Source organism: Dunckerocampus dactyliophorus, chromosome 13 (assembly GCF_027744805.1).
Source record: "Dunckerocampus dactyliophorus isolate RoL2022-P2 chromosome 13, RoL_Ddac_1.1, whole genome shotgun sequence".
Taxonomy (NCBI): Eukaryota; Metazoa; Chordata; class Actinopteri; order Syngnathiformes; family Syngnathidae; genus Dunckerocampus; species Dunckerocampus dactyliophorus.
Window position 1 is genome coordinate 10,042,120 of NC_072831.1, and position 25,972 is coordinate 10,068,091.

The 25,972-nt window shown below is 47.8% G+C and overlaps 5 protein-coding genes across 10 annotated transcripts in view; 2 read left to right on the plus strand and 3 right to left on the minus strand.

Annotated features, from left to right (window-relative positions):
* Positions 1-75: 75 nt before the first annotated feature.
* baz1a (bromodomain adjacent to zinc finger domain, 1A) lies at positions 76-9,926 on the minus strand. The gene is made up of 28 exons (XM_054797533.1): positions 9,630-9,926; positions 9,421-9,544; positions 8,767-9,045; positions 6,880-7,158; positions 6,708-6,795; positions 6,519-6,641; positions 6,320-6,442; positions 6,158-6,253; positions 5,942-6,080; positions 5,708-5,833; positions 5,300-5,620; positions 5,009-5,174; positions 4,855-4,940; positions 4,687-4,784; positions 3,460-3,698; positions 3,150-3,370; positions 2,952-3,082; positions 2,751-2,881; positions 2,574-2,680; positions 2,412-2,483; positions 2,259-2,341; positions 2,015-2,179; positions 1,774-1,946; positions 1,621-1,704; positions 1,397-1,548; positions 1,141-1,328; positions 979-1,066; positions 76-817 (listed from the first exon to the last, which is right to left on the minus strand). The coding sequence occupies exons 2-28, from the start codon at positions 9,531-9,533 to the stop codon at positions 642-644; spliced, it is 4,047 nt and encodes a 1,348-aa protein (XP_054653508.1). The 5' UTR covers positions 9,534-9,544; positions 9,630-9,926; the 3' UTR covers positions 76-641.
* ccdc65 (coiled-coil domain containing 65) lies at positions 8,762-13,878 on the plus strand. 4 transcript variants are annotated; one of them, XM_054797539.1, is made up of 9 exons: positions 8,765-11,129; positions 11,356-11,536; positions 11,675-11,842; positions 11,923-12,092; positions 12,189-12,339; positions 12,419-12,571; positions 12,678-12,896; positions 12,967-13,086; positions 13,156-13,875. In XM_054797539.1, exons 2-9 carry the CDS (start codon positions 11,405-11,407, stop codon positions 13,432-13,434), a joined length of 1,392 nt encoding a protein of 463 aa, XP_054653514.1. In that variant the 5' UTR covers positions 8,765-11,129; positions 11,356-11,404; the 3' UTR covers positions 13,435-13,875. The 4 variants fall into 4 exon arrangements, with proteins under 4 accessions (XP_054653512.1, XP_054653511.1, XP_054653510.1 ...); XM_054797537.1 differs by having other exon boundaries at positions 8,762-11,536; positions 12,419-12,526; positions 13,156-13,878; XM_054797536.1 differs by having other exon boundaries at positions 8,763-11,536; positions 11,944-12,092; positions 13,156-13,877.
* strn3 (striatin, calmodulin binding protein 3) lies at positions 13,498-20,183 on the minus strand. Its single transcript, XM_054797534.1, has 16 exons — positions 18,779-20,183; positions 17,342-17,445; positions 17,169-17,242; positions 17,003-17,081; positions 16,777-16,938; positions 16,551-16,680; positions 16,339-16,474; positions 16,132-16,271; positions 15,884-16,062; positions 15,710-15,757; positions 15,514-15,635; positions 15,278-15,445; positions 15,056-15,196; positions 14,861-14,968; positions 14,691-14,777; positions 13,498-14,621 (listed from the first exon to the last, which is right to left on the minus strand). Exons 1-16 carry the CDS (start codon positions 19,043-19,045, stop codon positions 14,452-14,454), a joined length of 2,115 nt encoding a protein of 704 aa, XP_054653509.1. The 5' UTR covers positions 19,046-20,183; the 3' UTR covers positions 13,498-14,451.
* On the plus strand, positions 19,530-23,266 carry ap4s1 (adaptor related protein complex 4 subunit sigma 1). 3 transcript variants are annotated; one of them, XM_054797544.1, is made up of 6 exons: positions 19,530-19,873; positions 20,032-20,283; positions 20,351-20,437; positions 20,508-20,576; positions 20,662-20,673; positions 22,829-23,266. In XM_054797544.1, the coding sequence occupies exons 2-6, from the start codon at positions 20,146-20,148 to the stop codon at positions 22,955-22,957; spliced, it is 435 nt and encodes a 144-aa protein (XP_054653519.1). In that variant the 5' UTR covers positions 19,530-19,873; positions 20,032-20,145; the 3' UTR covers positions 22,958-23,266. The 3 variants fall into 3 exon arrangements, with proteins under 3 accessions (XP_054653519.1, XP_054653520.1, XP_054653518.1); XM_054797545.1 differs by having other exon boundaries at positions 20,139-20,283; XM_054797543.1 differs by having other exon boundaries at positions 19,530-20,283.
* Positions 21,219-25,972, minus strand: part of hectd1 (HECT domain containing 1) — a 37,539-nt gene continuing 32,785 nt past the window's right edge. Inside the window, exon 44 of the mRNA XM_054797532.1 lies at positions 21,219-23,709. Within this exon, the coding sequence (XP_054653507.1) occupies positions 23,572-23,709 (138 nt within the window). The 3' untranslated portion in view covers positions 21,219-23,571. The remainder of the gene's footprint in view (positions 23,710-25,972) is intronic.

The following is a 25,972-nucleotide window of genomic DNA, read 5'->3' on the forward strand; positions in this document are numbered from 1 at the left end:
CAGAAGTCTACATGCAAAACAACCATGCTAAAATAATAAAGAAACTTCAAGTCAACACAAAGTTATTTTATCAGCTTTTATTTTCAAATATAAGACGAGGGTTGAATATCTAACAGTCATAAATAAATAGGGTCAGGGGACATTCAACAACAACCTGCATTCTCAACACGCAGGTATACATCAGCAAGAACACCTTTCTTGACATTAAAGTGAGCAATATGCTGAGACTTCAGCTTCATGCTAAGCTAAGCAATGCTATGCTAGGAAACTAATAACTTATTTTGTAGGAATGCTGCTGGTTAATGGCCCCAGGGCGTGTGGCCACATCATGAAACAAAGTGACTAATTACAGAATGCTAAACAAGGGGAATGTTTTATTTTGGTAGGCAGCAAGAACACTATTTTTCTTTGAATGCAAAAGGTGTCCCTGAGAACTTAACACCACGGGAAGTCACTACTGCAGCAGGTCAGAGTTCAAGTCAGTAGTGTGGTCAGGTCATCCTATTTACCTCAAACTTTATGCCCGCTGAACCTTTTAAATATTAGGGTCAAAGGTCACAATTTGTAGCCATCTGGGGGGTCAACAAGTCACCTCGTACTCTGAGGACGGCGTGGGGTCAAAGGGTGTGGTGCGTGCGACCTCAGTGCCGAGATCGCTTGGTGGGCGGGGCTGTGCCACGCTCCGAGAGGCCAAGTCTGTTGAGCTCTGAGTAGAAGAACTGCTGGAGGCGAATTCCAGCCTTGGCCTCGTTAGTGTGACGAGCGTTGTACTGCAGACAGTTGGCGAACATCAAGTCCACGTCCGCCATGAACTCGCCTGCACGCACGCGCGCGCGCGCACACAAACACACACACAAAACGTTAGCTTTACAATCATGAGGGTGCTAAATGACTTAGTGGACCAACCACGACATGTGTTAGCATTAGCCTGGTTGATTGGCAAAACTGGTTCTAGAAGGATCAAGACGGTCTACAGACCTGCGCTGAGGTACTGGCAGTTGTTGACCTTCTCTCTGATCGTGCTCAGTGCCATGGGCTTGCTGATGATGTCATAGTAGTCTGGCACCTGCACACCAGAGCGAGACAGGAAGTAGGGACATAATGCTAAGCTAATTAGCTTTTGCTAGGTAACACGCTCACCTGTGTGCGGGACACCAGCTTCATGAAGGGCCAACTGTCCTCGTGGCGGACAAGCTCCACGATCAGCAACTCGCATGCTGACAGCTCGTGGACACCATGGTTCCTACCGGAAGAGCGGCGTCTGGACGAGGAGGAGGAGGCGGCGGAAGGGAGGACGGGCTTATTGGGTTGGGCACGTGGCACTGTGTCTGTGGTAGGATTCAAGGAGGAGTGTTACAGCTGATGTGATGCTCACAAAATGTCAGCAGAACCTTACCTGCGGTCGTTTTTTTACTGCTCTCATTCCGACCCGCTGAGGTTCTATTGCTGCTCTCAGTGTTCTTGCTGGCAGGGCGGGGCAGGGCTTTGACGCCGGATGTCACCATGCTCGTTTTGGATGGAAGTTGCATTGCCTTTTTGACCGATGGCCTGCAATGGAAAGCACATGTTTAGAAGCAGGACAGCAGTGAGGGCTGCTGGATCAATCCTACTGATACCAACTTGGAGGATGACGACTTTTTCCTGTTCTTGGGTGTGGCCTGGTGGCTCCTGCCTTTGGGGGGTGTGGCCTGACTCTTCCTGGTGCTGCAGATGAACAATTAGCCATTTTAGATGGCAACAGCAGCTTGCATCAGCTAGCATGTCACCACTCACCTCACAACTTCCTCCTCATCTGACTCCTCTTCCTCTTCTTCAGACTCCTCCTCAGACTCTTCTTCCTCTTTATCGTCTTCCTCATCGAGAGAAGAATGCTGATGAGAAGGAAGGGAGCCAGATTTCATTTTGGGCTGACAGTCTGGACAGAACCAGTCTCCCCCTGGAACGGCCTGGGACAAAGAAAGAGCATGTTGAAGAATCTCTGCTCTGATGGGCTTCTCAGCTTCTACTTTCTCACCTTGAGGCGGGGCCTGAGACAGTGAGTGTGGTGTCCCCTGCCACAGGCATCGCACAACAGCATGTTGTCTGCGTCTCCTTTGCGTCGGCAAACTCGGCAGCGAGCATTTAGGACGGAGCGTGACCACAGGACGCTTCTCTCTAGGCTGGACAAATGCACAAACACCTGGGAACACGGACGCGCACACGCAGAATTCAAATGAACCAATCACAGGGTGCTGCTGTGGCCTGCAGATAAAAAGTACCTGAGACAAACTGGAAGAGGACAGCAGAGATTCCCTCCATCGTTCCAACACAGTCTTCACCATGCGACTACTGTCACTGCCGTCTGACAAACACAAACACATGAGGTCTATGTTGTAAAATATGAGGGAGGGCGGAGCATACGTCATCCATACCATCACTGGCCTGGTCCTCGTCTTTCTTCTTGCTCTTCTTTGTCTTCTGGTCTTTCTTGGAGTCTTCCTCGCCTGCAGGGGGAGAAGCTACATTCCTTAAAGCATGTAGGAGGGGTTTGAGCTTAAAAGTGTTTCAACTGGACCAGGACCTTCCGGACTCACCTAGCGGAGCTTTGAGGAAGCGCCTCTCAATGCCGTGCTCCACGTGGGCCAGCGCCCGAGCCAGGCTATGGACCAGGCCGCCCTCCGTCACGTTGTCCACCAACAGCCTGGACAGACACAAAGACAGTCCATCATGCTAGTCCCTCTTCATACATGCTTGTCTCCAAGTCTTCATACCTGTCTCGAGCCTTCAGGGGCGTGGAGTCCACCTCCATGTCCTCGACCTGTGTGTCTGTCTCTTCATCAGTACAGAGCAACTCATATTTTCCCGCCTCCAACGCTGAACGCCACACATGTCTGTCCATTATCTGCAAGCGAGTCAACGCCATGTCAGTATGACATCACATGGCAAGCGCTTGTGCAGGGTTGTATCGATACCTTAAGAGTCCCCAGACTTCCCTGGTGGATGCGGTCCTCCACGTCTAGGAGCAGGTCTCGCAGTCTCGCCTCCATGAGGATCTCGGCTGCGGCAGTGCATTCTGGTACAGATCGCGAGGACTCTGGATCATCTGGACAGACAGGACGAGCGTTTTTGGGGGGTCACGGTGGGTGAGTTGCGGCTTGCACTGTACTCACCTGCATACGTGTACTTGCTGCGCTCGCACATCTGCAGCAGCTCCTGCAGACGTTCTCGCTCCTGCAACAGCGCCTCCTTTAGGCCACTCTCGCGATGTCCTCGCGGGTTTAGTGCATCTATCAGTTGGTCCAACTCCTCCACCGAGCTGTAGAAGAACCACTGGTTTGGACGGCTGACTGGAGGGCCGCAGCAAGACAGGGGTGCGGGGCTTGAGCCAACACTGCAGGGATGAGAATCATTTGGATCATTCCAGACCACAACTAGAGGCACGAGCAAATATTGATCAATCAGAACAATATAATTCCTGACCTTCCCTCTGCGGGCTCCTCCAGGCCGTGCTCGCCGTCCTCCATCTTGGTGGTGGGGTCTTGGGTCTGTTTTGGGCGGGGCTGCAGCATGTCCTCTGTCAGGCCAAAACTGTCCTCCTCCACAAAGAGCGCTGAGGCTGAGGGAAGGAGCCAGTATCGGCGGTACAGACGGTCTCTGCCCAGCGGCAGCAAACTTGTGCACGCCGCCGCCTTTTGGATACGCTCTTGTAGCTCTCTTACCTGCAGGAGGGGTGTGTGTGTGTGTACAATTAAGTCTGTTCAGTAGCAATACTGTACCAAAACGCAGTATCATATTGACACCGGTACCTAAATAAACAGTCACAGTGCCTTTGTCAGCGCCTCATTTGGGTGCTAAAAGAATACAGACTAGGGGTGGGCGATATGGACTAAAACTCACGCCCGACATGTAAAGCCACCTCATTTGTCACCACACTCAGGGGAAAAAAAAAAAAAAAAAAACGTGCCTAGTAAGACAAATGTTGATTTTTCCATTCAAATGCTAAATGTTGTGTTGTTCAATGAATGTCTTTAAAATAGCTTTACTGTTTGTCAGACACCTAAACTGGAATGCTACTGACACTTTCTTTTGGGTCACAGGTAAGCTGGAGCCTATCTCGGCTGAATGTAACAAAATTCAAACGATGAAATTATTTTTGTTTCACTCTATAACCGCATCGAGATACTATGATTATCCTGGGCCATGTATCGCAAATCGTATTGTATCGTGACGGACCCCAAGATTCCCTGCCCTACTCCCAATATTTGATGCGGTCCAGCCTCACGCGGACTCTACCTCCAGCGGCCCCCAGGTAAATTGAGAATGAGATCCCTGCTCTAAACTACAGTCAAACAGTCAACTCTATCCAGCAGTCATCACACACACCTCACTTCCCAGGCCCCGCTTCTTAAAGGCAGTGCAAACATCAAGTCACAGATACTGTCATACCATGTCTTTTGAATGCCTTATATTAGAATTTTATTCATTTAGCCATATTTATGCTCGGAAATGCTCAATGTTGGCCATCTATACATATAATTTGCTTAAATATGTATATTTTTTTTACTAATAGACTATAATCAACCATGAAACAGCAATAATTTATTCATTTTCGAAAACGTGATAGCGTGAGGGCGCACTGTTTGAATACCGAGGAACTTTATAATACATCTCGCCTCTCCAGGGTCACATGACCTGAACCTAACTCACCTTCTGCTGCTCCTCTTCGTGCTCCTCTGCCGTCAGGCTGGCGGGAGGGCATGGCAGGGCTTTGGGGTCAGAAGTCGTCAGTGATCCTCTGCCCTCAGCTGCAGGGAGAGAAATTTAAAATCAAAGCTGCTTGCCGTGATGTCACTTCCTGTCAGGATGCTCTACTACCTTTGGTCTCATCCTTCACTTCCTGCTCCTTAAGCTTCAGACGCTGCTCCTGCTCCCGCAGACGCTCCTCTTTACGAAGACGCACCCTGGGGGAGGCCGCGCGTCCATCACCCTCAGGTCATGTTAGCTAGTGAGTGTGTGTGCACGTGCGTACCTGTGTGCAGCCTCCTCCCTCTCTCGCCGGTGCTGCTCAGCCCGGACCTCTCGCAATTCCTGCCTGGCGGCACGCTGCTCCTCCACACAGTTCTCCATTAGGTCTCTGCTAGACGCCAGAGATAGCAGCTTGCCCACCAACGCCTGCAAAATAGCCAGCTTCTCACCTGCACGTGAGTGAGCACGAGTGACACACACACACACACACACACACACACACACACACACACACACATTACATGCATGCATGCATGCAGCTGAGCATAGCTGCGATGACCAGTCAATGACTGACCTGGCATGAGATCGTAGACGGCCATGCACGCCAGCCTCCTCATCAGCGCTGGCTGGGCCAAACACAGCTCCACACATGGGTCGTCTGTCAATGTGAAGCCACCTTGTTTCTGGTAGCGGAACTTGGCGTTGCCATGGTTACAGTCGGCACCAGATGCCAGGATGTGCAGACGTAAAATTTCAGACAGCGTGCAGCTGTCTAGGTCCACTTCCTGTAGACTACAGCCCAGATGAAGTGGAGGCCACGCGGCAGCCGACGATGACGCAGCGCTCACAGCCAAGTCAGAACGGTCAGAGTCATCATCAGGAGCTTGTGACAGGTCTTTGTGCGCGCGCGCAAACAGAGTCACACAGACACACACACAAAATAAACATCGTCGTCCTGAGTATCACTGAGCAACTGTGTTACCTTCATCTTTGGTTGCCTCCTCTCGCTCTTCGTCCAGAGCCTGGAAGATGGCCGTGATGAAGAAGAAGAGCAGCTCGCAGAGAGGACCTTCTGGATCAGAACCCACCAGGGCCTCCTCCAGAACCTCTGCAGCACAAAGAAAAGCGGGCCTGTTAAGTCCAGTAGCTTACTGGAAACTTCAGACCCAGCAGTTACATAAAGAATCAAGACATGAGGCAAAGAACGGGTTCTGACCGAGAGAGACTCCATCTGGAAATTCATCTTTCAGGCCAAAGTCATCCCCAAAGGCCCGCAGGAACTCCAGAACCATCAACGCTTCTCCAAACAGCTGTGCCGGTAGACGGGTCCTTACAGGAACTGGAGTGGGTAGCTCCTGTTAAAGCGAGATCAAGCAGACACTGAAGGTCCAGTGTTGGTTTGGGGACGGGGAGGTCTTGTGTATTTACTGACCTTAAGGTCATCACACTCCATGTCCTCTCTAGGTTTGTTCCACAGCCTCAATCGCTCTGCATACTTCTTCTTCTCCTCCTTTAACTTCTCTCGTTCCTGCAAAGGCCCTCTGACACTCTAGAACCTTCTGGACCTTCTGGACTTGACTAGATGAGGACTCACCAGATCTTTCTCCTGCTTCCTGCGCTCCTTCTCCTCTCTTCTCCTCTGCTTTTCCTCCTCAAACCTCTTCCTCTGCTCCTCCTTCAGTTTCTCCTTGTCCACCTTCAGCAGCGAAGTGCTGGCCTGCACACCATCAACACCACCTTCACTACATGACACAAGGCCAAAGGTCAAGGGTCAGCAGGATCGTCCCTCTCACCTGTCCAGGTGAAACCCGCCCCTCCGCTTTGACACCGGTACTGAAAGGGAATTGTGGGGGCTCATCTGGGAAGAACTGGGAAAAGTTCTGTTCGGACAGCCGGTACTTGCTCACGCTGGATGCCTGCCACACAGGAAGTGACATTAGAGGAGGCGCAGCATTGTGACTAAGAGGGAGAGGCGCTCTCACCTTTAGCCTGATGGTTCCATTGGCGGGTTCGCAGTGCTGCTTGAAGAGCAGCTTCAGTCTCTCTCGGGACACCACGTTCTTCCTGCGACTGAACACAACGCCACGTGAAGCCCTGACCACACCGCTTCTTTCTTCCAAACTTGAAAACAGGAGGCGAGAGCCTGTGCATCACCTGATCTGATTGGCTCTGACGATGAAAGGCTTGGCATGTCCATCCGTCGTTGTCCTGACCTCATATTTAAACACCGAAGGACTGAGAGGCGTCTTCCGTGACCCTTCACCTGATGACCTGTTGACTTGTGCTGTGGGACTCTGGAAGGCGTTGCCCTCTTCATCACTGTCACTGATGACGATGGTGTCGCCGTCAGCGGACGCGCTGTGACCGTTGGTGGTGGACGGGCCATTAATGCTGGAATGTGGCGGCAAGACCCGAAGGATCTCACACACACGTCTAACACGCACGCACACATACACACCTGTTTTAAGCGTGTTCAGTCAAGGGTTTTACATCATTAGTAGACCAGGGGTTTCCAAAGTGCAGCATGGGGGCCATTTCCAGCCCAAAGTTTGTTTTTATTTATTGACCCTTGTGATATTGTAATAATTATTAATAAGATATAGGTAACTCTCCTGAAAGGTGTACCAGCGAAGGTGCCATCACTTCAAGGGGAATGACTCAGACTACAAAGATTTGAAGCTATAACCATATAAAAATATACTACAAACACATTGAATAAAGAGGGGAAAGTTCACAATATAATTTTCCATCACTGTTTACACATGTAAAAATGTAAAAAAAAAAAAAAAATTCATAACCTTTGACGTAAAACTAAATTTATTTACTCATACAAACCAAACATTTATAAAAAAAAAAAGTAAATAAATAAGATCATTTTTTATGCAAATGTTACAATTGAGATTTGAGTAAACTGTGCCCTGCTGCCATGAAATATACCAAAATGTGATATTTTCTTGCACGTTTTTCTTCATAAACTGAAACACAACAAGTGATACTTTATTTTAATATGCAAAGTGGTTAGAAAATAACTCATTTTTGCTTGGCATGTCAGGCTTTTGGTACCCCTATCAGGAGAATGACTCATATTATTAGATGACACTAATTTGCTTTGTCAGTTATAACTAGGGCTGTCAAATGGTTAACATTTTTTAAAAATCGGATAAATCCCATTTTCAAATGAATCAATCATGATTAATCACCATGCCACACTGTCTGAAATATGCCCATTTTTACTATATTATATTGAAAGAAAGCTTAAAAAAACGGGGCAGGAAAATTTTAATCAAGTCAAAAGATGGCACATGTCTGAAAATCTATTTGCCTAACATTGGTCTCTTTAATAGCAGAATATTTGAATCAGACTGTGTTATGAGCAATGAGTTGCGTTCAAAGACACCACGTCATTAAAGTTGAATTCACTTTTTGAGTGAATTTTCTGGGATTTCCGAGCATACTTAAATGCAGCAAATTGTACTTCCGCATTAAGATTTACAAAGTGAGTGATAAAAATATCCACTTATTGTTTTTATTTGCATTTCTGTTTATTTAAACCACCCATACACACATAATAAAGACATTGTGATGTTCGGAGTGCCCGTGAATGCATCTTGCGGTCTGTCTAGTGACAATGAGGAAGTGTTGGTGCAATGACAAATGGACTACAAGTGTTTGTTTGGAGTTGGAGATACATATATGGTGTTGGAATTGCACTGCTGTTGATGTGTTCAGGTCAGAATAAAGTTATGAAAGAGCTTCAGACTCTGTGGGAAGCTACACTGTGCCACCGTGTGTCGGCATAAAAATAAATTACTTGTCATGAAATAAATTAGTTACCGCGCTATTTTATACAGCCCTAGTTATAACACAAAATTAAGATATTTTGTTCAGATAGGTCAGCATATATTGACCTACATTTGATTGATTTCAGCATCTCAATGTACAAAATGTATCAAAGTAGCCGCCCCTCCCCATTAATTTTTATGTGTCGACCCTCACTGGAAAAAGCTTGGACACCCCAGCACAAGAACCACTCCACGCTACCTGGCTCCGTTGTGTCCGCTGACATCAACCCTCTCTCCGGCAAAGAAGCGCTCTTTGACGAAAGCGTGGACGTCCTCGCAGAGCTCGCTCAGTCGGCCGCGACGGCCCAGCGCCGCCAGGTGCAACAGCGGCGCCACCAACACGGACGGAAACTTCTGGAGGCTCTGCTTGGCCCGACGCTCGCTCTCCACAGCCTCCAAGTAGGTTAGACCCGCTCGCCCTGTCAGAGCGCAGCTCCACACCAGACTGTTACACAGGATGGTCCTCTCAAAGAACTCACTGTGGAGGGCAGGCAGGTAAGGCAAGTGAGCCGGGGCTCTTAAGACTTTTAACAGGTAAGTTAATACAACACACTTCTCATGATGGAATCAAAAGTCTCCATACTCGAATGTTTAGCAGCTCAAAAGTAAAGTATGAAGATTCGACAGACTGAATGAATGAATGAATGAATGAATGAATCAAGAAAAGTACTTAAAGTAAGCTTGGCATGCTAGCGGCTAACAAGTGACAGTTAAAGCGGCTTGCTAACTTAGCTAACCTCACACCTGCTGCACACACAAACACATGTCACAAAGTTTCGCTTTGAATAAACTAGTGGTGTGGTCAGAGAATCAGCGACGTGACGTCATTGCAGGTGAGCCTGGTGAAACTTACTCGTAGCTGCGGAAGACTTCGTGCGTGATACGGCAGAGGAAGACCTCCTCGTCGGGGCTCAGGTCGGCCGGAGGCTCCTGACGGATGAAAGCTCTCCTGTGGAGGAGCGGCATCTCGGCGGCCGCTTGTAGAAGAGACAAGGAGACGATAAAGACAGACGACCTCACACAACACACGCTGAAGTGGTACCGGGACCGGAACCGGATTACCAAAGTGTCTCTAAAGGCCTCGGGAACGCGCGGGTCTCTTTTGTTAAGGCTCGCGAACGAGGCGGCCGCGTGGAGACCAACTCCTTGTGCCGCCTCTCTTTTCAAGTGTGATCCAGTCCAAACCCAACGGAACCTCCGGCATATGACGCACCTGCTCTAGCTCGAGCTCAATAGTACAGCGAAGGTTCGGTTGCCGATCTCGTCCTGGGTGAGTGAGTGTCTCTATGGAGGACAATTCGCGACACGAACCAACTGTCCCAGATCACTGCAGGCTTGTTGACCAAGTTTTCGTTTACTTCACGGACCGCAACAAAGCTCGGAAATGTCTCAGTACTGAAGTCGTGTTCCATTAATTGGCGTGAGATGACGATAAACGTTTCTTTGCACTAAAGCAGCGGCGCTTTGACGACACTGACCGTTCACATGTCACACTTTACTTTTAAATATTTGCAATACATTTTTTTAGTTATCATCACCGAGCTGAGTTCCGTAATAAACATGTATATACACACACATACATATAAATGTACACACACATGCATGTATTTGGATCAAGGAGACACAAATATATTTCACTACTGTATATAGTCAGGTATGAGACAATCCCAAATTACATTTTTCCTCCACTGTCCCGTGAACGCACCACACTGAATGAATCAGTAGGCGGAGCTCAACAGGCACTCAATGCAGCGATTGGTTGGCCGTGCTGCCATCCCACGCTACCGACCAATGGTTGCCTGCGAAACCACTGATGATGAAACTAAGTGGTGACGTCATTAAAGGACACGAAAAACAACTGTCTTTGTAGTTACTTTGAAACTAGATAATTGTATTCATGAGTTGATACTAATATGTACAGCATAACAATGTGTGTAGAGAATTTATATACACTTACTTACCAGATAAGTTAGAGTAGACATTTTTACTATAATTTTATTAAATAATGCTGTTAGAGATGAGAAATAATGACAAAGGATTAAGTACATCATTATTAAGTTCATGAGACACTGACGAACTCCGTCATTATTTCTAAACTCTTTAAAATGTAATTCTAAAATTGTATAAACACCCAACGAAATTAAATGTTATGAAGTTTATAAATTATGGAGTTTAATTACCAAGTGTGTGAACAGCAGTATTAATTTTTTTAGGCGTCTTTATTATAATTTTACAATTAAATAATGTTATGGAACAAAAAATTAAACAAATAAAACCTCTACTTTGTCACAAACATTGATCTAAATGTTTTTTTAAACAAACGTACCGTTTTTGCAGTTACTATTTTTGTGTAAAATACGAAAAGTATTATCATAGAAGTTATTTGTTCAATGAACCACGGCGTCTCAAAGAAGACTAAGGAACCCTATAATGTGCATGCGGACGACAATGAAGGTGGCACCAAGATGGCGGAAGTGCTCGCTGTCCGTCTCCATGGAAACGCCATGCAAACTTTGCATACGTTTTTCGGACAAGCGCGTACACGACGCGTCAGAAGCCAAGGTAAGTTCACTAACCTCACTTACGACACGCGCACAGGCATACACCCGTAGTGTGCGTGCACATACATGTACACTACTCTCAGATAAGCTATTAACAATTAGCAGTCATGTCTGAGCAGGAAGAGGGTGAGATAACAGCACCTTCAACTCTTCAGGACTGTCAATTAAAACATCTGTGGGTACATAATCAAGTGTGCATGCACAATGATAGCTTTGCTGCATCAAAGGTCAAATACGGGACCAGTGACTGATGGTCAGTTAGATAGAGCCAGGAAGATGCCAAGGAAGGTGAAGAAAGGAGGCAGGGTTTTGGAGGAGGATGAGCAGCTTCTGCAGCGACGTCGACAAGTGAAGGACCAACAGGAAACTGGCAGAAAGAGGGAGGAGCTTCTGACGCTCTTCCTGAAGGTCAATTCAGCATTCCCATGATGATGTTGTCACACATATGACGTCATTTGACAATGTCACTAATGACATTATCGCGCTCTTGTTGTCATGTGATGTCACACTTGTGGCAGCTGAAATGGGCGTGTCTTCGTGGAACAGGACAAAGTTCAGAGGGAGAAGAAAAACTCGGCTGTCAATCTGGTGAAGCTCAATCAAGGATGGCGAGCCGTCCTCAGCCATGCCAAATCAGCTGAGCTGCGCCAGGACATCACCATCTTGCGTCAGACATTTGAGCGACAGCTGGACAGCCTGGATGATGTCATTAAGGTGACATAAGAGCTCTCCCTGCTGGCGAATGATGAGAACGATGCCATCATTATTGACACCTTGTCACTTGTTTGTCTCAGAGCTTGACATGTGACCTGCAGGAGGCGGAGCGTCAATCAGCTCAGGTGAGGCGGCGTCACCTGCAGCACATTGGGCGCATAAGGGCACTGCAGGACGAGCGGTTGGTGTTTGTGCGGCACTGCTGGGAGCAAAGCCTGCAACACATCAGCGCCGGCTTCATGGCCGAGAGGTCAGCCCCCCCACCTCACGCTGAGTTCACGAGAGCACTCTCAGGAAGGTCGTGACCTGCATGTGAGCTGAAAGATCCTTGTCTTTTGACTGGCAGGAACAACATGATGGGGCAGGCGGAGCGGCGGCTGGCCTGCCTGGAGGACAAAGCGTTCTCATTGGAGCTGCAGCAGGAGGACGTGATGCGTGCCGTGCGTCAAGTGTACTGCGACAGCATGGCGGCCCAGCAGAGTGCTCAACAGGACAGAGTAAAGTCTGACACCATCGCACATTCCTGAGTTGCGCCTTGCTGTCAGCCAGCTCACTTGCTGCATGTCCTCCCACCAGGTGGTGGCACTGCGCGGCGCAGACATGGAGAAACTGGCAGAGAAAAGGCATCAAAGGCAGGAAGTGGTGCAGGCGGCCGAGCGTCTGATGTCCACTACCCAGCGTCTGGTACATGTGACCAACATGGACGTGAAGCGAGTGTGGCAGCTGCAGGTCGCCACCTTGTTCCTCCTCCTGTCATGGGATGCAGCATGTGTCAGCTTATTCTCTTGTTCATATTGTGGTCACATGACTGAGCCATCATCTTGTTTTGTCTCAGGGTGCTGTCATCAGCTTGCGTACAAAGCTCAAATCCTTCGAGATGGAGATTGTGTCCGAGGCAGACGACATGACTGCGGCAAAGGTCGAGTTGAATATAAAGACTGGCAAGCTTCGGGATCATCTGACACGAGCTCGCCAGGCGGCGAGGAAACAGCTTGCCGACCTTGCACTTCAATGTTCTGCCACTGAAAAGAAACTACAGTTGGTGATTGGCAAGGTGGGCAGAGTGTCGTCACCATTGCTCCAGACAGCACTGGCAACGCCATCTTAATGTGTTTGTTCTGCAGGGTGAGAAGGTCCTGCACGCCGCCGCCATGTGTCGCAAGCTCGAATGCGCTTCATCTTCATCACCACAAGGCAGCGTTGGCGAGAAGCTGGGGACAGCAGAGGCAGAGCAAACAGAAATGGTTCAGATGGATTACATGTGGATGTCGTCACGTTGCACAGGCATCATTAACCGATGTTTGTGTCCACAGACGTTTCCTGAGGTGCGTCAGCTGACTCGCCGTCTCAGTGGCGCTCTGCTGCAGCGAGACGTACTGGCCAATCATCAAGAAGAGCTGAGGCGGGACAACCAGCAGCTGAGACTTCTGGTGCGGCGCCACCTGGACGCCATGAAGCTCAGCGGCGGTGCCCTAGATGGAAGCCAAACCCTGCTCACTGTGAAGGCTATGCCGACCACACCAAACCCCGCCCTCGGCGCCAAATGCCACGTGGTTATTGAGGCGGTCCACCCCCCCAAAACCTTGCTGTGACAGCATAGACGTGACACTTAGAGACACTGCAGACGCAGCAACCTCCTGTAAGGCCAAAGAATAAACTTAAGTTGGAAGACTAGAAAAAATACTTTTATTGTGGTAATCATGCAAGACACCAACAGGAAGTAGTAGTAACACGTTAAGTCGTAAACGTCAGCTGCTTGCCACACCAATCCCTTGAGTTCAAAACAAAAAGTGAAATGAAACAAACCAATCAGAAGGTGGCTTTGCTCCAGGAGGCCCCCGATTGGATATTTTCTCCTTAACTTTCTTATAAAGGACATTAAAAAAAGGCGGCCTTGAGCAGCATGGCTCCTCCCTCTAGTCAACTATGTCAACAGGGAAGGGGCTTGTCAGGCCACAGCCTCCGTTGTAAAAACATAATAAATAAAATATTCACTGATTGACGTTTAACTGGCAGGTGAGGCTCTGCACTCTGGTAACTCCTCCTCTTTTTACTTTTCTTTGTACGACAGTTCCTGTGAACAGGAAGTAGCTGGGCGGGGCCGAGATGTTTTGCTTGTTACATCAGCAACTGAGTGCTAAGTTCTGATTGGCTCAGCTACTGCTGAGGTGATCACGACTGCAGTCCTGAGTCCCATTGTTGGAGACATATATTTAAAAAAAAAAAAAAAAAAAGCTTTGGTTCGCCGCCATCCTTGTTTGAGTTCATGGCGAGCTCAGGTAGTGGAGGTCAAAGGTGGTTTCATCCATGCAAGCAAATGAACGTAAACGTGGACGTGAAGGTCCATTTGCTGGCGCTGTCAAGAAAGAACTTTATTGTTCATGATGACATTGTGACAACCTGAGCACCGCTGCTGAGGAAGTCCAACATGAAAGCATCGGGACATTCCGAAGACAAACAGCTGATTGGTGGGATGAACGTTGACATGGGAGGAGGAGGGGCATTAGTGTCATATGGACTGATGATGTCACAGATCAGCTGCACGCATCTGTCTTCAGGCGGTGTGTGTGCGAGGCCATGTGGCTCAGGACGTTTGCGTCTTTCAGTCGCTACACGTAGACCCTGGCGAGGGCGTCGGCACCGGCCGAGGCGATGTATGCCTTGGAGGGGTGAAACGTCACATCATAGATGGCCTCTTCGCTTTTCTTGCGGTGCGCCGTGATCTCCTGCACGCACGTCTTTGAGTCAAGGTTCCACAGACGCAGCGAGCAGTCGTGACCTGAAAGATAGAAGGATGTGAAAGAGCAGCCTGGGCCATGGCCACTTTTAAAGTGACGCACACACTTACTTCCAGACATCAGGTAGATCCCGTTTGGATCCACAGCCAGACTGGTTACTGCATCCAGGTGAGCCACCATGGCATGAATGACCTTACCTGCGCATGCGCACACGCATTCACAATAAACACACAGCTCAAAAAGACAAAAAGGGCGCTGCAGGTGGGAGAGCCAAACCAACCTGACTTGTTGTCAAAGAACTTAATGTGGCGGTCTTCGTGGGCCGTGATGGTGACAGGCAGGGTGGGATGGCTGACCACCTTGTAGATATGATGACAGCCAGTGTTGGCTGGCGAGGGGGCAGAGCAAGGAGGTAGAAGTCAGAAGGTGTGACGCAACCTTTAACCACAAGATTGTTGCGTGTGTGTGTCCTTACTTCCTTCACCCTGCCCCTTCAGCACCAGTGCATGCTGGGAAGTCTCCAAGTCATAAACCACCACATCACCACTGTCAAATGACACCACCATGTGGGCGGGGTCACAGCCGTTGAAGTCCACTGATGTGGGGATGCCGTGGTCTGTGCACGCACACACAAACACATGCACACAAATGCTGATGAGCAGTGTTTGTCCCCCAGAGGGCGGGGCTGCATCCTCACCCTTGCTGGTGTTAAAAGTACTGATGCAGGGGTTCTTCTCCTGAGGGTTCCAGAGTTTGACTGTTCCATCGGCCGAGCAGGACAGGAGGCGGTTCTTGATGCCACTGTAAGCTAACCCCCACACAGCGTCCGTATGCCCCGTCCATGACCCGGCCCGCGCACTGGCATCTGCAGCGTCAGGCGATACACTTTTTAGTCACTTCCTCTAAGGAGGTGCCACATGTGCATGTGCGTACCGTAGGTGTCGTAGGGGTCCACGTTGGAGCTGGGAACATTCCAGCGCTGGATGGTGGCATCGAGGCCACCGCTGAAACACTGCTCGCCACTGGAGGTCATGGCCAACGACAGAACGGGTCCACTAGAGGGTGACACATAGGAGCCTTTAAGCTTTAGCTTGAAACAGCGGTAACATAGTGGGAGTGTCTTACGTACACGTGAGCTCTAAACGTGTAGACGGGCTCCACATCCAGAGAGGCACTTCTAGAAAAGTCATAAATAATCATGCTCACAGAGGAAGTGAGAGACTTCACAATAAAAGCCTTCTAATCAGGGAGAGAAGGGAGTGAAAGCAAAGACAGACAACAGTAGGTGGAGTCATGATAGTACTTTTTGGCGGCGATGGTCTTGGTGAGGTTCCACAGTTTGAGCGTGTGATCCTCGGACACGGTAACCAGGCACGGCTCCACGGGATGGAAGGCGAGTGCTCGGACGCCATCAAAGTGACTCCGCAGCGTGTACTTGGGATTCCAAGTCTTCCTGAACGAAGACTCCTGACCGGACGGCAGCTGAGAAGGCGGAGGAAGGGGGAGGAATTAGCGAGGCTATGTGGGCCCAGTAGCACACATCGCACTCACGTCGTAGCTGAAGTCTGTGTCGTCGTTGGCAACGGTGAGGTCGGCGAGGTCACCCAATCCCAGCACACTCTCCAAGACGTGATCGACCCCACCCATCAGGAAGGACTTCCCCCCGCCACTTGGGAACGGGAGTGGCTCGGCTGCATGTGAGAGGAACGTTACCGTGTGCGCTACAAGGATCCGTGTCTGATTGGTCAACAAACTCACCCCACTCAGTCCCGTCTCCTGAGCTGCGGGCTTCCCCTGCCCCCTCACCGTCTTCCGCCGTAACCAGGAAGTCAAACTCCTTCAGTGCCTCCTCTGTGTCCGTGTCATCCTCCGACGCCAGGCCCTCATTGCCCACCTGAAGAGGAACAGAAGGATGACGAGGAGGTGAAACAGGCGGAGCAAGGTGCACGTGTGAGAGTACACATGCGCACCTTGTTCCTGTGTTTCCTGCTTCTGTGAAGTTTGTCATCCAGCAACTCGCCATCCTCATCTTCGTCGTCTTCATCACTGTCCTCAGCGTTCTCCAGGAAGTTGAAAGTCTCCAACACATCTCCTGGACTCCTACACGCATACATACGCGAAGAGACACATACACACACACGCACGCTGACGCCCTGCCTGGGCATGATGGCTGATGTGTGACATCTGACCTCTCACCTCTTGCTGTCCTTGCGTCGTTCCGTGCCGTTGATGAGGTGCTGCAGGTTCTTGTTCTCCACAGAGCCGTTGTGATCGGAAGCAGAGAGGCCGAGCAGAGAGCGAACTCTCTGAGTGCGCACATCCAAGATGGTGTCTGTGTAGCCCACCTCCTGCAGGTACCTGTGCATGCACACACAGGTGAGGACTTCCTGAGCAGAATGATGGCGTGATAATGGCATCTTACTGTCGCAGTAGTTGTCGTCCTTGTTTCCAGGTCAGCTGGCTGTTGGCGGGAAGTGCTGACACCTCTGAGTCTTTGCTGTCTGCACGTCACATTGAAAACAAAGTAACCATGATAACCACAAAGTGAGAAGTAACAATGAGGCGGGGTTTAGTGATGCAACGGTCACCTGATTCAAAGTTCGGCATCTTCACATCACCTTGGTTCAACTCTGTTCCGTATTTTAACTTGTGGTACTTGGCTCTGTGAAACACACACACACACACATGGACATTGCTATGGTAGAAGCACAGGATGCTCATCATAGTTTGCTACAACCTGCACATGCGCACACACACGCACCTTTCCTGCTTGAGAGCATACTCCAACATTTTGATTCTTCTGACCAGGTCGTTCTTCAGGTTCTCCTGACCTTTCCTCTCCCCCTGCAGGAAAGCTATCCTAGCCTGCAAAACAGACACACGCGCGCACACACACACACACCACAGCTGTTCCTGAAAGATGACACTGATGGTGGCTAACTATTTATAAACACACACACGCACGCACGAGCACACATACACACAGTGGTGTCCGTGGCAACAGGGGGACTCAAGGGCTAAAAAAGTTCATGACGTCCACCAGTGAGGGTTGCCATCGTGATGGACAAACAGTTCACAGGAAGTGAGCGGGGGCTGTTTACAAGTGCCACTACTATTATTAAATGTTTTTATTAGACTATTGTTACTATATATACACAACCTAGTCACAACAATGAGCGCTACCCCTGGTGAACGTCAGGTCACATGATAGTGCCACCCACCACAGTTTGAAAGCATGAAGCACTTCAGTGAGGTCATAGGTGAGGATGACAAGTAGTGTTTATTTTGGGATGGCCTACTTTTAGCCATGTCATCACGTGGCTCCGCCCCCACATCGCTGCTGACCCTTGACCCTTGACCCTGTATGTGTCTGTAGTGATCATCAGAAGATGATGAAGAGGAGTCGTGATCGAAGATGGACGCCACCAGGATTAAATGTGTATGTGAACAGTGAGACCATTCACGTCAAGCATGAAATGAACAGAAGCGATTAACACAAAGTTAACATGAAACACATGTGATGTCATGACCTTCACAGTCGGCACGTGTGTTGGAGCAGAACATGCAAATGTGTCAGGTAAATAAACTTGTGGCGTTTACTGTAGTGGATGTGTAGTGACGCTAACTCAAAACACAAACATCTCACAGGCCCAGCTGTTGCTCGGCTAGCGGCTAGGATAGCCTAGCCTTTGAGCTAGCGTGACGAACCGAAATGATCGCACGGGTGAACATTTGGCGATCAGTCAACAACATTGACGTCCCTCTCGACAAACAACTTTATTCCACCATGAAAGCCTTGCTTTTGAGGCAATAAGGCTAAACAACTTTTTCAAGCAGCGGATGGGGGGCGTCATGCTAACAGCTAATCTCGTAGCCTGTTAGCGTAGCTTTAGCCTTCGACAAAAAGCCATATATATAGTTTAGCATGTTTTTACTTGAGTCTGTTTCTGGTAACGGTGAAGACAAAAACCTCCAAGTCTTTTCTACTGGCGGTCAACTCGACAATCGTTCTAATGTGTACCGTTTACATACATACACTAATATGAAGCGACGAAGGTATGTTTCAAGTATTATATATACGGGAATAGCAGGAATGGCGCACATAGCAAATACATAGTAATAATGTTATTATTTTTACATGGGTGACGTTGTTTCGAGGGGAGCTAAATGTTCCTCAAAGTTCGGCTGAGAGGCTCACCTGCAGTTCAGTCCGTTCCACTTCCCAGTGGGCCCGCTCCATCTCAAAGCGGGCCCACTCATGCTGGATGTAGTGCAGAATGCCGGGGATAGTATACTGCTGATGAGGCCGCGGCAGCTCGTCCGACTGCTGCGACCCCAGCATTGCCCCACCGCCGCCTCCGATGGCCGGATGAGCGCCGGCCGTGCCCCCCTGCTGCTGCTGCTCCTGCAGCGGCGGCGGCGGCGGAGGAGGTCCGGCGGCTCCTCCGCCGGGGTGCTCGTCCATATTGGACTTACTTAGAATGTCCACCAAAGAGAAGGGAAGCCCGCTCCGTCCCGTGTCTCCACCCCGGCTCGTAACGCTGGCTCAGCCGCGTATGACGCTCGCTGTCCCCAGAGGACTGCGGTGAGTGCGGCTGACGACGGACGGGCTGCTGCTGTGTGGGGCTAACCGGCCGCCATTACTGCTCACTTTCACAGCGGAGTCGCCTGCCGCGGTGCATGCCGGGACAAACCGTCCACTACCAATGTGTAACATTCAAGATAAGTGGAAAAATCGGACATCACATTGACTTTGCTCCCAAGAAGCTGTTGGGAAAAACTAATAAAAACGACATTTAAAAGAGCCACGACGACCCACTACCCACCAGATGCCAAGAGACGGTTATGATAAACAAATGTGTATCGTCAAAATATGTTTGCATTTTAATTAAATATTGGTCATATACATGAAAGTACAAATTTCCTTCTTTTTTTTTTTTTAACTTGGAACGCTACTCGGAGAGCTAGCATGACATGCGCATGAAGGTCTATCTCGCTATGTTAGCAAAACATTCAGCTAATTCATTCAGCTCGTGATTAATTATTTTAAAGAAGATCGTTATCCTGCTACTTTACTATAAAGTGTCGTATGTCTGTCTTTAATGACAGTCGAAAATTTTGTCAGTAGCGATTTAACGGTCACTGTTTGGCCTAATCTGATTAAACCAATGTAGCTTGTGTGGGCTAACAGCAGACAGTAAGTTGACAATGTTTGTGTAAACAATGGACAAGAGTGTTTAACACATTATACAGCTGGAAGGTGGCGGTTATTGTACTGACACCAAGTTTAAAGGTAAGTACGCTCACGCTCTTTCTTAGAAGGCCGTAAACGCGAGCAACATGGCTGACGTGAATTTTGTGTGTACTCTGGAAGTCTTTACAAAAGTAGAACATGTCGTGTTTTAATGATTCTGTATTTCGTATTTGTGTATGAAAAACGAATTACCCAAGCTGGAAATCTCAGAAAAGGAAGGCGCGATCCCTAAGAGGAAGTGTTGTGACATCAAGCCGCAGAAGGTTTTGTTGAATGCAGTTAACCAATCAGCTTTGTGGTCCAGTTGGAGGATGATCACGTTCATCCTGATGGTGAACCGCCAGGGTCAAACACGTTTATCCAGGTACTATCAGCCAGTCAAGCTCAGCCAGCGGGTGGCGCTGGAGGCCGATGTGGTCCGCTGCTGTCTGAGCCGGAAGCGAGACCAGGTAATGCACACCCACTTCCTGTCTAGGTCAGGTATTGATGCTATGTTAATGCCGTTCTCCTCGCCAGTGTTCCTTTGTGGAGTACAAAGACTTCAAACTGGTGTTCCGCCAGTATGCTGCCCTCTACATCGTGGTGGGCATCACAGATGATGAGGTTCTTTTTACTTACCTTTTCCAGCATTAGACTGTTTTAGCACAGAGACTAACCATGTCTTCTTCCACAGAACGAGTTGTCAGTCTACGAGCTGCTGCAGAACTTTGTGGAAGTTTTGGATAAATACTTCAGCCGGGTGGTAAGTCGGATGTTCCAAAGCTGAAGGTGTACAGGGAATGTTGACGAGTTGTATCGAGTCTGACTTTCTATTTGTGTCCCAACAGAGTGAACTGGATGTATCCTTACTGGCCATGTGACCTGTCAATCACTCATCAAAGTGTGGGTTCTAGTAATGTGCATACCACCGATTTCCTTTCCAATGCAATGCAGTAATGCAGTAAAATGCATGCTGGTATCGACGATACCAATACTTTGAGCCAACACATCTAATGCGTCTGGTAAATTTCAAAAAGGAGTGTATTCAAATCATAGCATAGCTCATAGCATAAGAAATGCAAGACACAAGAGTCATTTATTTTTAACTCTGAAGTATATTGAGGCAACTGAGTGATTTACAATACACTCCTGATAAAAATTTTTAAGACCAGTTGAAAAATTTCCAGAATTTACATTTTGCACTGTTGGATCTTAAGGAGATCCAAGTAGGGCTGCAAAATGCAAAAAGAAGAAATAAGACCGAGACAAAAAAAAAATTGAGGAAGCAATTTATTGCAAGCAACCAACAAACTGAAATAGGCTGTTTCTCAGCTGATCAACAGCCTTTAAAAGCCAAAAATTTGGCACAAATATGGATTCAATGTCATTTTCTGTCAGGTATTCACACTGTCATGATCACTTGATGGCAAAGGCAAAAAAAAGCTTTGTTTTTTTGAATGCGGTCAGAGGTCGGATTGTTCAGCTGCATAAGCAACCCCTCTCGCAGTGCGCCATTTGGAGGTTGGACGCAGTAAGATCCTGAGGGTTATGGAACAAAAAAGTCAAGTAAAGACAAAACAAAGTAAGCCAGAGGATCCGATTGGATGTCCGTCAAGACACGGCGATTCTCTGCCCAAATTAAGGTTGTTACTGGTGCCGAGTGCAGTCCTATAACCATCAGACAGCATCTGCAAGAGAAGGGTTTTAAAAGCAAAAAATGTTGAAGGCCTCGTCTCCACGTTTTATTGTCTAATGAGAAAAAATGTAACCTTGACAGTCCTGATGGCTTCCAACATTACTGGAATGACCCCAGGATCCCACTTGAGATGTTTTCCACACGGCACAGTGGAGGGGGCGCCATCATGATCTGGGTTGCTTTTCCTTCAATGGAACAATGGAGTTTCAAGTTAGACGGGGGCGTCAAACGGCAGCTGGCTATGTGGAGATGTTGCAGGGGCATCCCTCATGACTGAGAGCTCACATCTGTGTGGTCATGACTTGGTTTTCCAACAGGACAATGCTGGAATAATCTCTTTTGGTCCATCCTGCGCATTTTTGATGCCGCTTATCTCCGCGAGAGGCGGGGTACAACCCGGACTGGTCGCCAGCGAATGTAGACAATCATTCAGACTCACATTCATATGGACAAATTAGAGTTCGCAATTAACCTAACATGTTTTTTTGGAATGTGGGAGGAAAAAAACCCACACCCACACAGGGGGAACATGCAAGCTCCACACAGAGATACCCAAGCGGAGATTCGAACCCAGGTCTTTCCGATTTCCTGTGTGGCCAACATGCTAAACACTTGAACACCGTGCAAGCATGACCAAACCACTTTCTGAGGCGATTGACAAGAATCAAACGCAAATACTCATTACTAAGTCCTTTTTTTGGAAAATTCTATTTCAGCGTTTGTTTTTTTTTTTATCAGCTAATGAACAGCCTATTTCAGTTGAATAGTTGCTTTTTATACTAATCCCATTTCTTTTTAGATTTGGAAACTCTACTTAGAACCTCCTTAAGGTCCCACAGTGCAAAAAGTAAATGGTCTTAACATTTTGATGAGGAGGGTATTGCCAAGCTAATATACAACACCAGAGGATAAAATCATAAAATGTGAAAATGGTGTTTAAACAAAAAAAGAAAGTAAAAAAATACTAATACAATTATTAAAATGAATAATGAAAAGTAATTCATAATTCACAGATGGCTCAATTAACCATTGTTTGGACCATTGTTTCAACAGACGCCGATTGCGCAGATGAGCTTACGCAGTAAGGAATCGTTCCCACTAACTGCGTAGCATTTAGACAAGATCTCAATCATTTAGTTACGTTCAACTGTGTTCCTGTTAATTATATACATTACCTCAAATGACTTCAGTATCAAAGTATAGATATTTTGATTTTAAAATAGACTTTAGCGCATAAAGATTCGGTATCAGAGTTATGGATAGTGCAGTATCAATCCGCACATCACTAGTGGGTTCACCCTCGACTCCGATCATGTCAGATCATGTTCAACCTGGACCGAGTGCACGTCATCCTGGATGAGATGATCCAGAATGGACACATCGTGGAGACCAACAAGAGCAGCATCCTGTCGCCGCTCACGGCTCTTGACAAGATGGCCGACAGCTGACACCAACAGGAAGAGAGTCTGTGTTGGAAAAATGCTGGCGTTCCAAACGATGTCGTGTATTTTGTATTCTTTCGAAAGGAACAAGTTTCATTCGTTACATTTTCTTCCCGCCAAGCTGTGACGTGATCGGACGTCATTCTTCTGTCGTTGCCTCCTGGTGGCCATCCCAAAGAACACGAGAGCAGCTTCTTGCTACTTTGCAAACATTTTAATGATCTTTTTTTTTTTTGGAGCAAACACGTTTGAAAATATCTGTTCAGTTCAAACTGCAACTTGAGTTAAATAAATGTTTATAATATACAAAGAAAATACAGGAAATTTGTTTTTCTCTTCAAATGTGCCTTGCACATGACCAGTGTTTGTGTCAATGGAAAGAACCAGCGCGCACGCGGCGCACACACACACACACACACGCGCACGCACGCATACACAAAGCAATAACACAATAAAAACAAGAGGAAAAAAAAGTTGCCATACAACAAACTGAAAACAAGCACACACACATTCATGCACCAGGTGGGTGAGGATGACAAAGCGGATGAGGTGAGGAAGAGAGCAGCGTGGGCTGTGAAGGCTCCGCCCCTAGCTGTGATGACAATGATGAAGCATGCAGCTCAGTTGAGGTGGAAGCCTTTCTCCATGGTGGCGGCCAGAAGACGCTCCCTCACGATGTCCTCAGAGGAATATTCTGGAAGCTTCAGGTAGTGAACGCACGTGTTGACTGACGGGTAACTGGAGTCTGTGGCATCCACCTGAGGGGGAGGAGCCAACAACAGCCAATCAGATCCACATAAGTCCTGGGTCGTCATTTATAAAACTGTGGATTCCACCGAATAACACTGCATGTTCAAACCTCAGAATGGATATACTCAAGAAAATATTCAGCTCTATAAAACCATATGTCAACCAATTGTACACATTCTTCTCATTATCAATCCCACCTGCAGTGAATTGTGCAAACAAGATCTCCACCCCCGGCGTCATCCCACTAGTCCCCACATATTGACCACAAGTCGTTTGAAAACAATTTAAAATATAAAAATGTTTCACTGCGCTTTATTTTGGAAAGCATGCACCGGAATCGCCTGTCTGCCTTGCTGGCACTTGCGCATACGTGACCAGATACGTCTTGTGTTGACTTTCATTTTGTTTCTTATTACTGGGAGAATGAATAACAGCCCGTAAAACACAGCGTGTCACATGCGAAGCCTATGCATGCCAGTGTGTGTGATCGCTCAGGTTTCAATCGCATTCCAATTTCCAGCATTTTTGAGGCACGTAAACCCAGGTTGGGAATGAGGTCCGGGTTGGGAGTGAGGTCCTGCCCCAGGTGGAGGAGTTCAAGTATCTCGGGTTCTTGTTCACAAGTGAGGGAAGGTTGGAGCGTGAGGTCAACGGGCCCATCGGCGCAGCATCTTCTGTAATGCGGTCGCTGTATCGGACCATCGTGGTTAAGAGAGATGAGCCAGAAGGCAAAGCTCTCAATTTACTTGTCCCACCCTCACCTATAGTCATGAGCTTTGGGTTGTGACGGAAAGAACGAGATTGCGGATAGTTTTATGGAGCTTTCTCCGTAAGGTGTCTGGACTCAACCTAAGAGATAGGGTGAGGAGCTCAGTCATCCAGGAGGAGCTCAGAGTAGAGCTGCTGCTCCTTCACATAGAGAGGAGCCAGCTGAGGTGGCTCGGGCATCTCGTCTGGATGCCTCCCAGACGCCTCCCTGGTGAGGTGTTCCGGGCATGCCCAGCCGGGAGAAGGCCTCGAGGCAGATCTAGGACACGCTGGAGTAATTATGTCTCACATTTGGCCTGGGAACGCCTTTGTGTCCTCCCGGTGGAGCTGGAGGAGGTGGCCGGGAACCAGGAAGTCTGGGCTTCCCTACTGAGACTGCTTCCCCTGCGACCCGAACCCGGACAAGCAGATGAAAATGGATGGATGGATGCCTGGCTGGCGGCATCTAGCTGGCTCGTTTTTGTCCCACGGGCGAGCTACAATCATCATTACAACTTACTTTTGAAAGTGTCACTTAATCTTGCTCTCTTGTTATTATAATACTTATGGCTTGTCTTGAAAATACTAGTAGATATAAAGTGCAATTTCAGCAACTTTGACATTAAATTAACAGTTTTGCAATGTCCTCGGTTCATGTTATGCTAGTTGAAGAAAAAAAAATAAAATATTGCAGACACAGCAGCGGCACGACACCGAGGCGGCAGTCCGCCCTCCCATGAAATCCTTTGGGAAACCCTGATATATATATATATATATATACATATACATATATACACACACACACACACACATATATACATATATATATAAAAAACAATACAGTTGCCCTTCGCTCTTTAACGTTTGCGGCTTAATTTTAATCACGGGTTTTCAAAATAAATGGATAAATTGTCACTGTTTCCTGGTTGTTTATGGCTACGGTAAAAAATATGCACATTTAAGCAAATGTTACATATTCTTGGCCTAAACTAAGCATTTAAGCATAAAATGGCAAAATGAACAAGAATACAAAAAAGGCATTCAAAGATGTAATATGTCGTACAGTATTCTACCCTGACTGTGGCGTATTACAATGATCTGTCAATGCTCAACTATACATGTCTGTTACTGTATTCATTTCTGCTATTATTAGAGAGTGTTGTTGACAGTATTGGTCTGGAGACGTGCAGTAAAAAAAATTGACTAGTCTCTTAGCCTCGTATCAGTATGTATTTATGTGCCTGTATGAGCACATTAGAAACCCACAGTAGTGCTACAATAGCCGGCTAAATATAAAGCCACGAGACTGGTCACTAGGTTTCAGTAATGTTACATTAATAAGACAATAGCCACCGCAGGAAGTACGCTGTCCAGACAAATAACAAAAAGGAACTCTGCCGATGCTAACGTGAGAGTCTATGTTATGTCTTATTTTCGTGTAATATGTCCTATTTTCTGTTATTACGTCTACTTATACTCGGTCATACAAGTGTTAAGGTGACTATGGGGTGTTATTTCATGTCT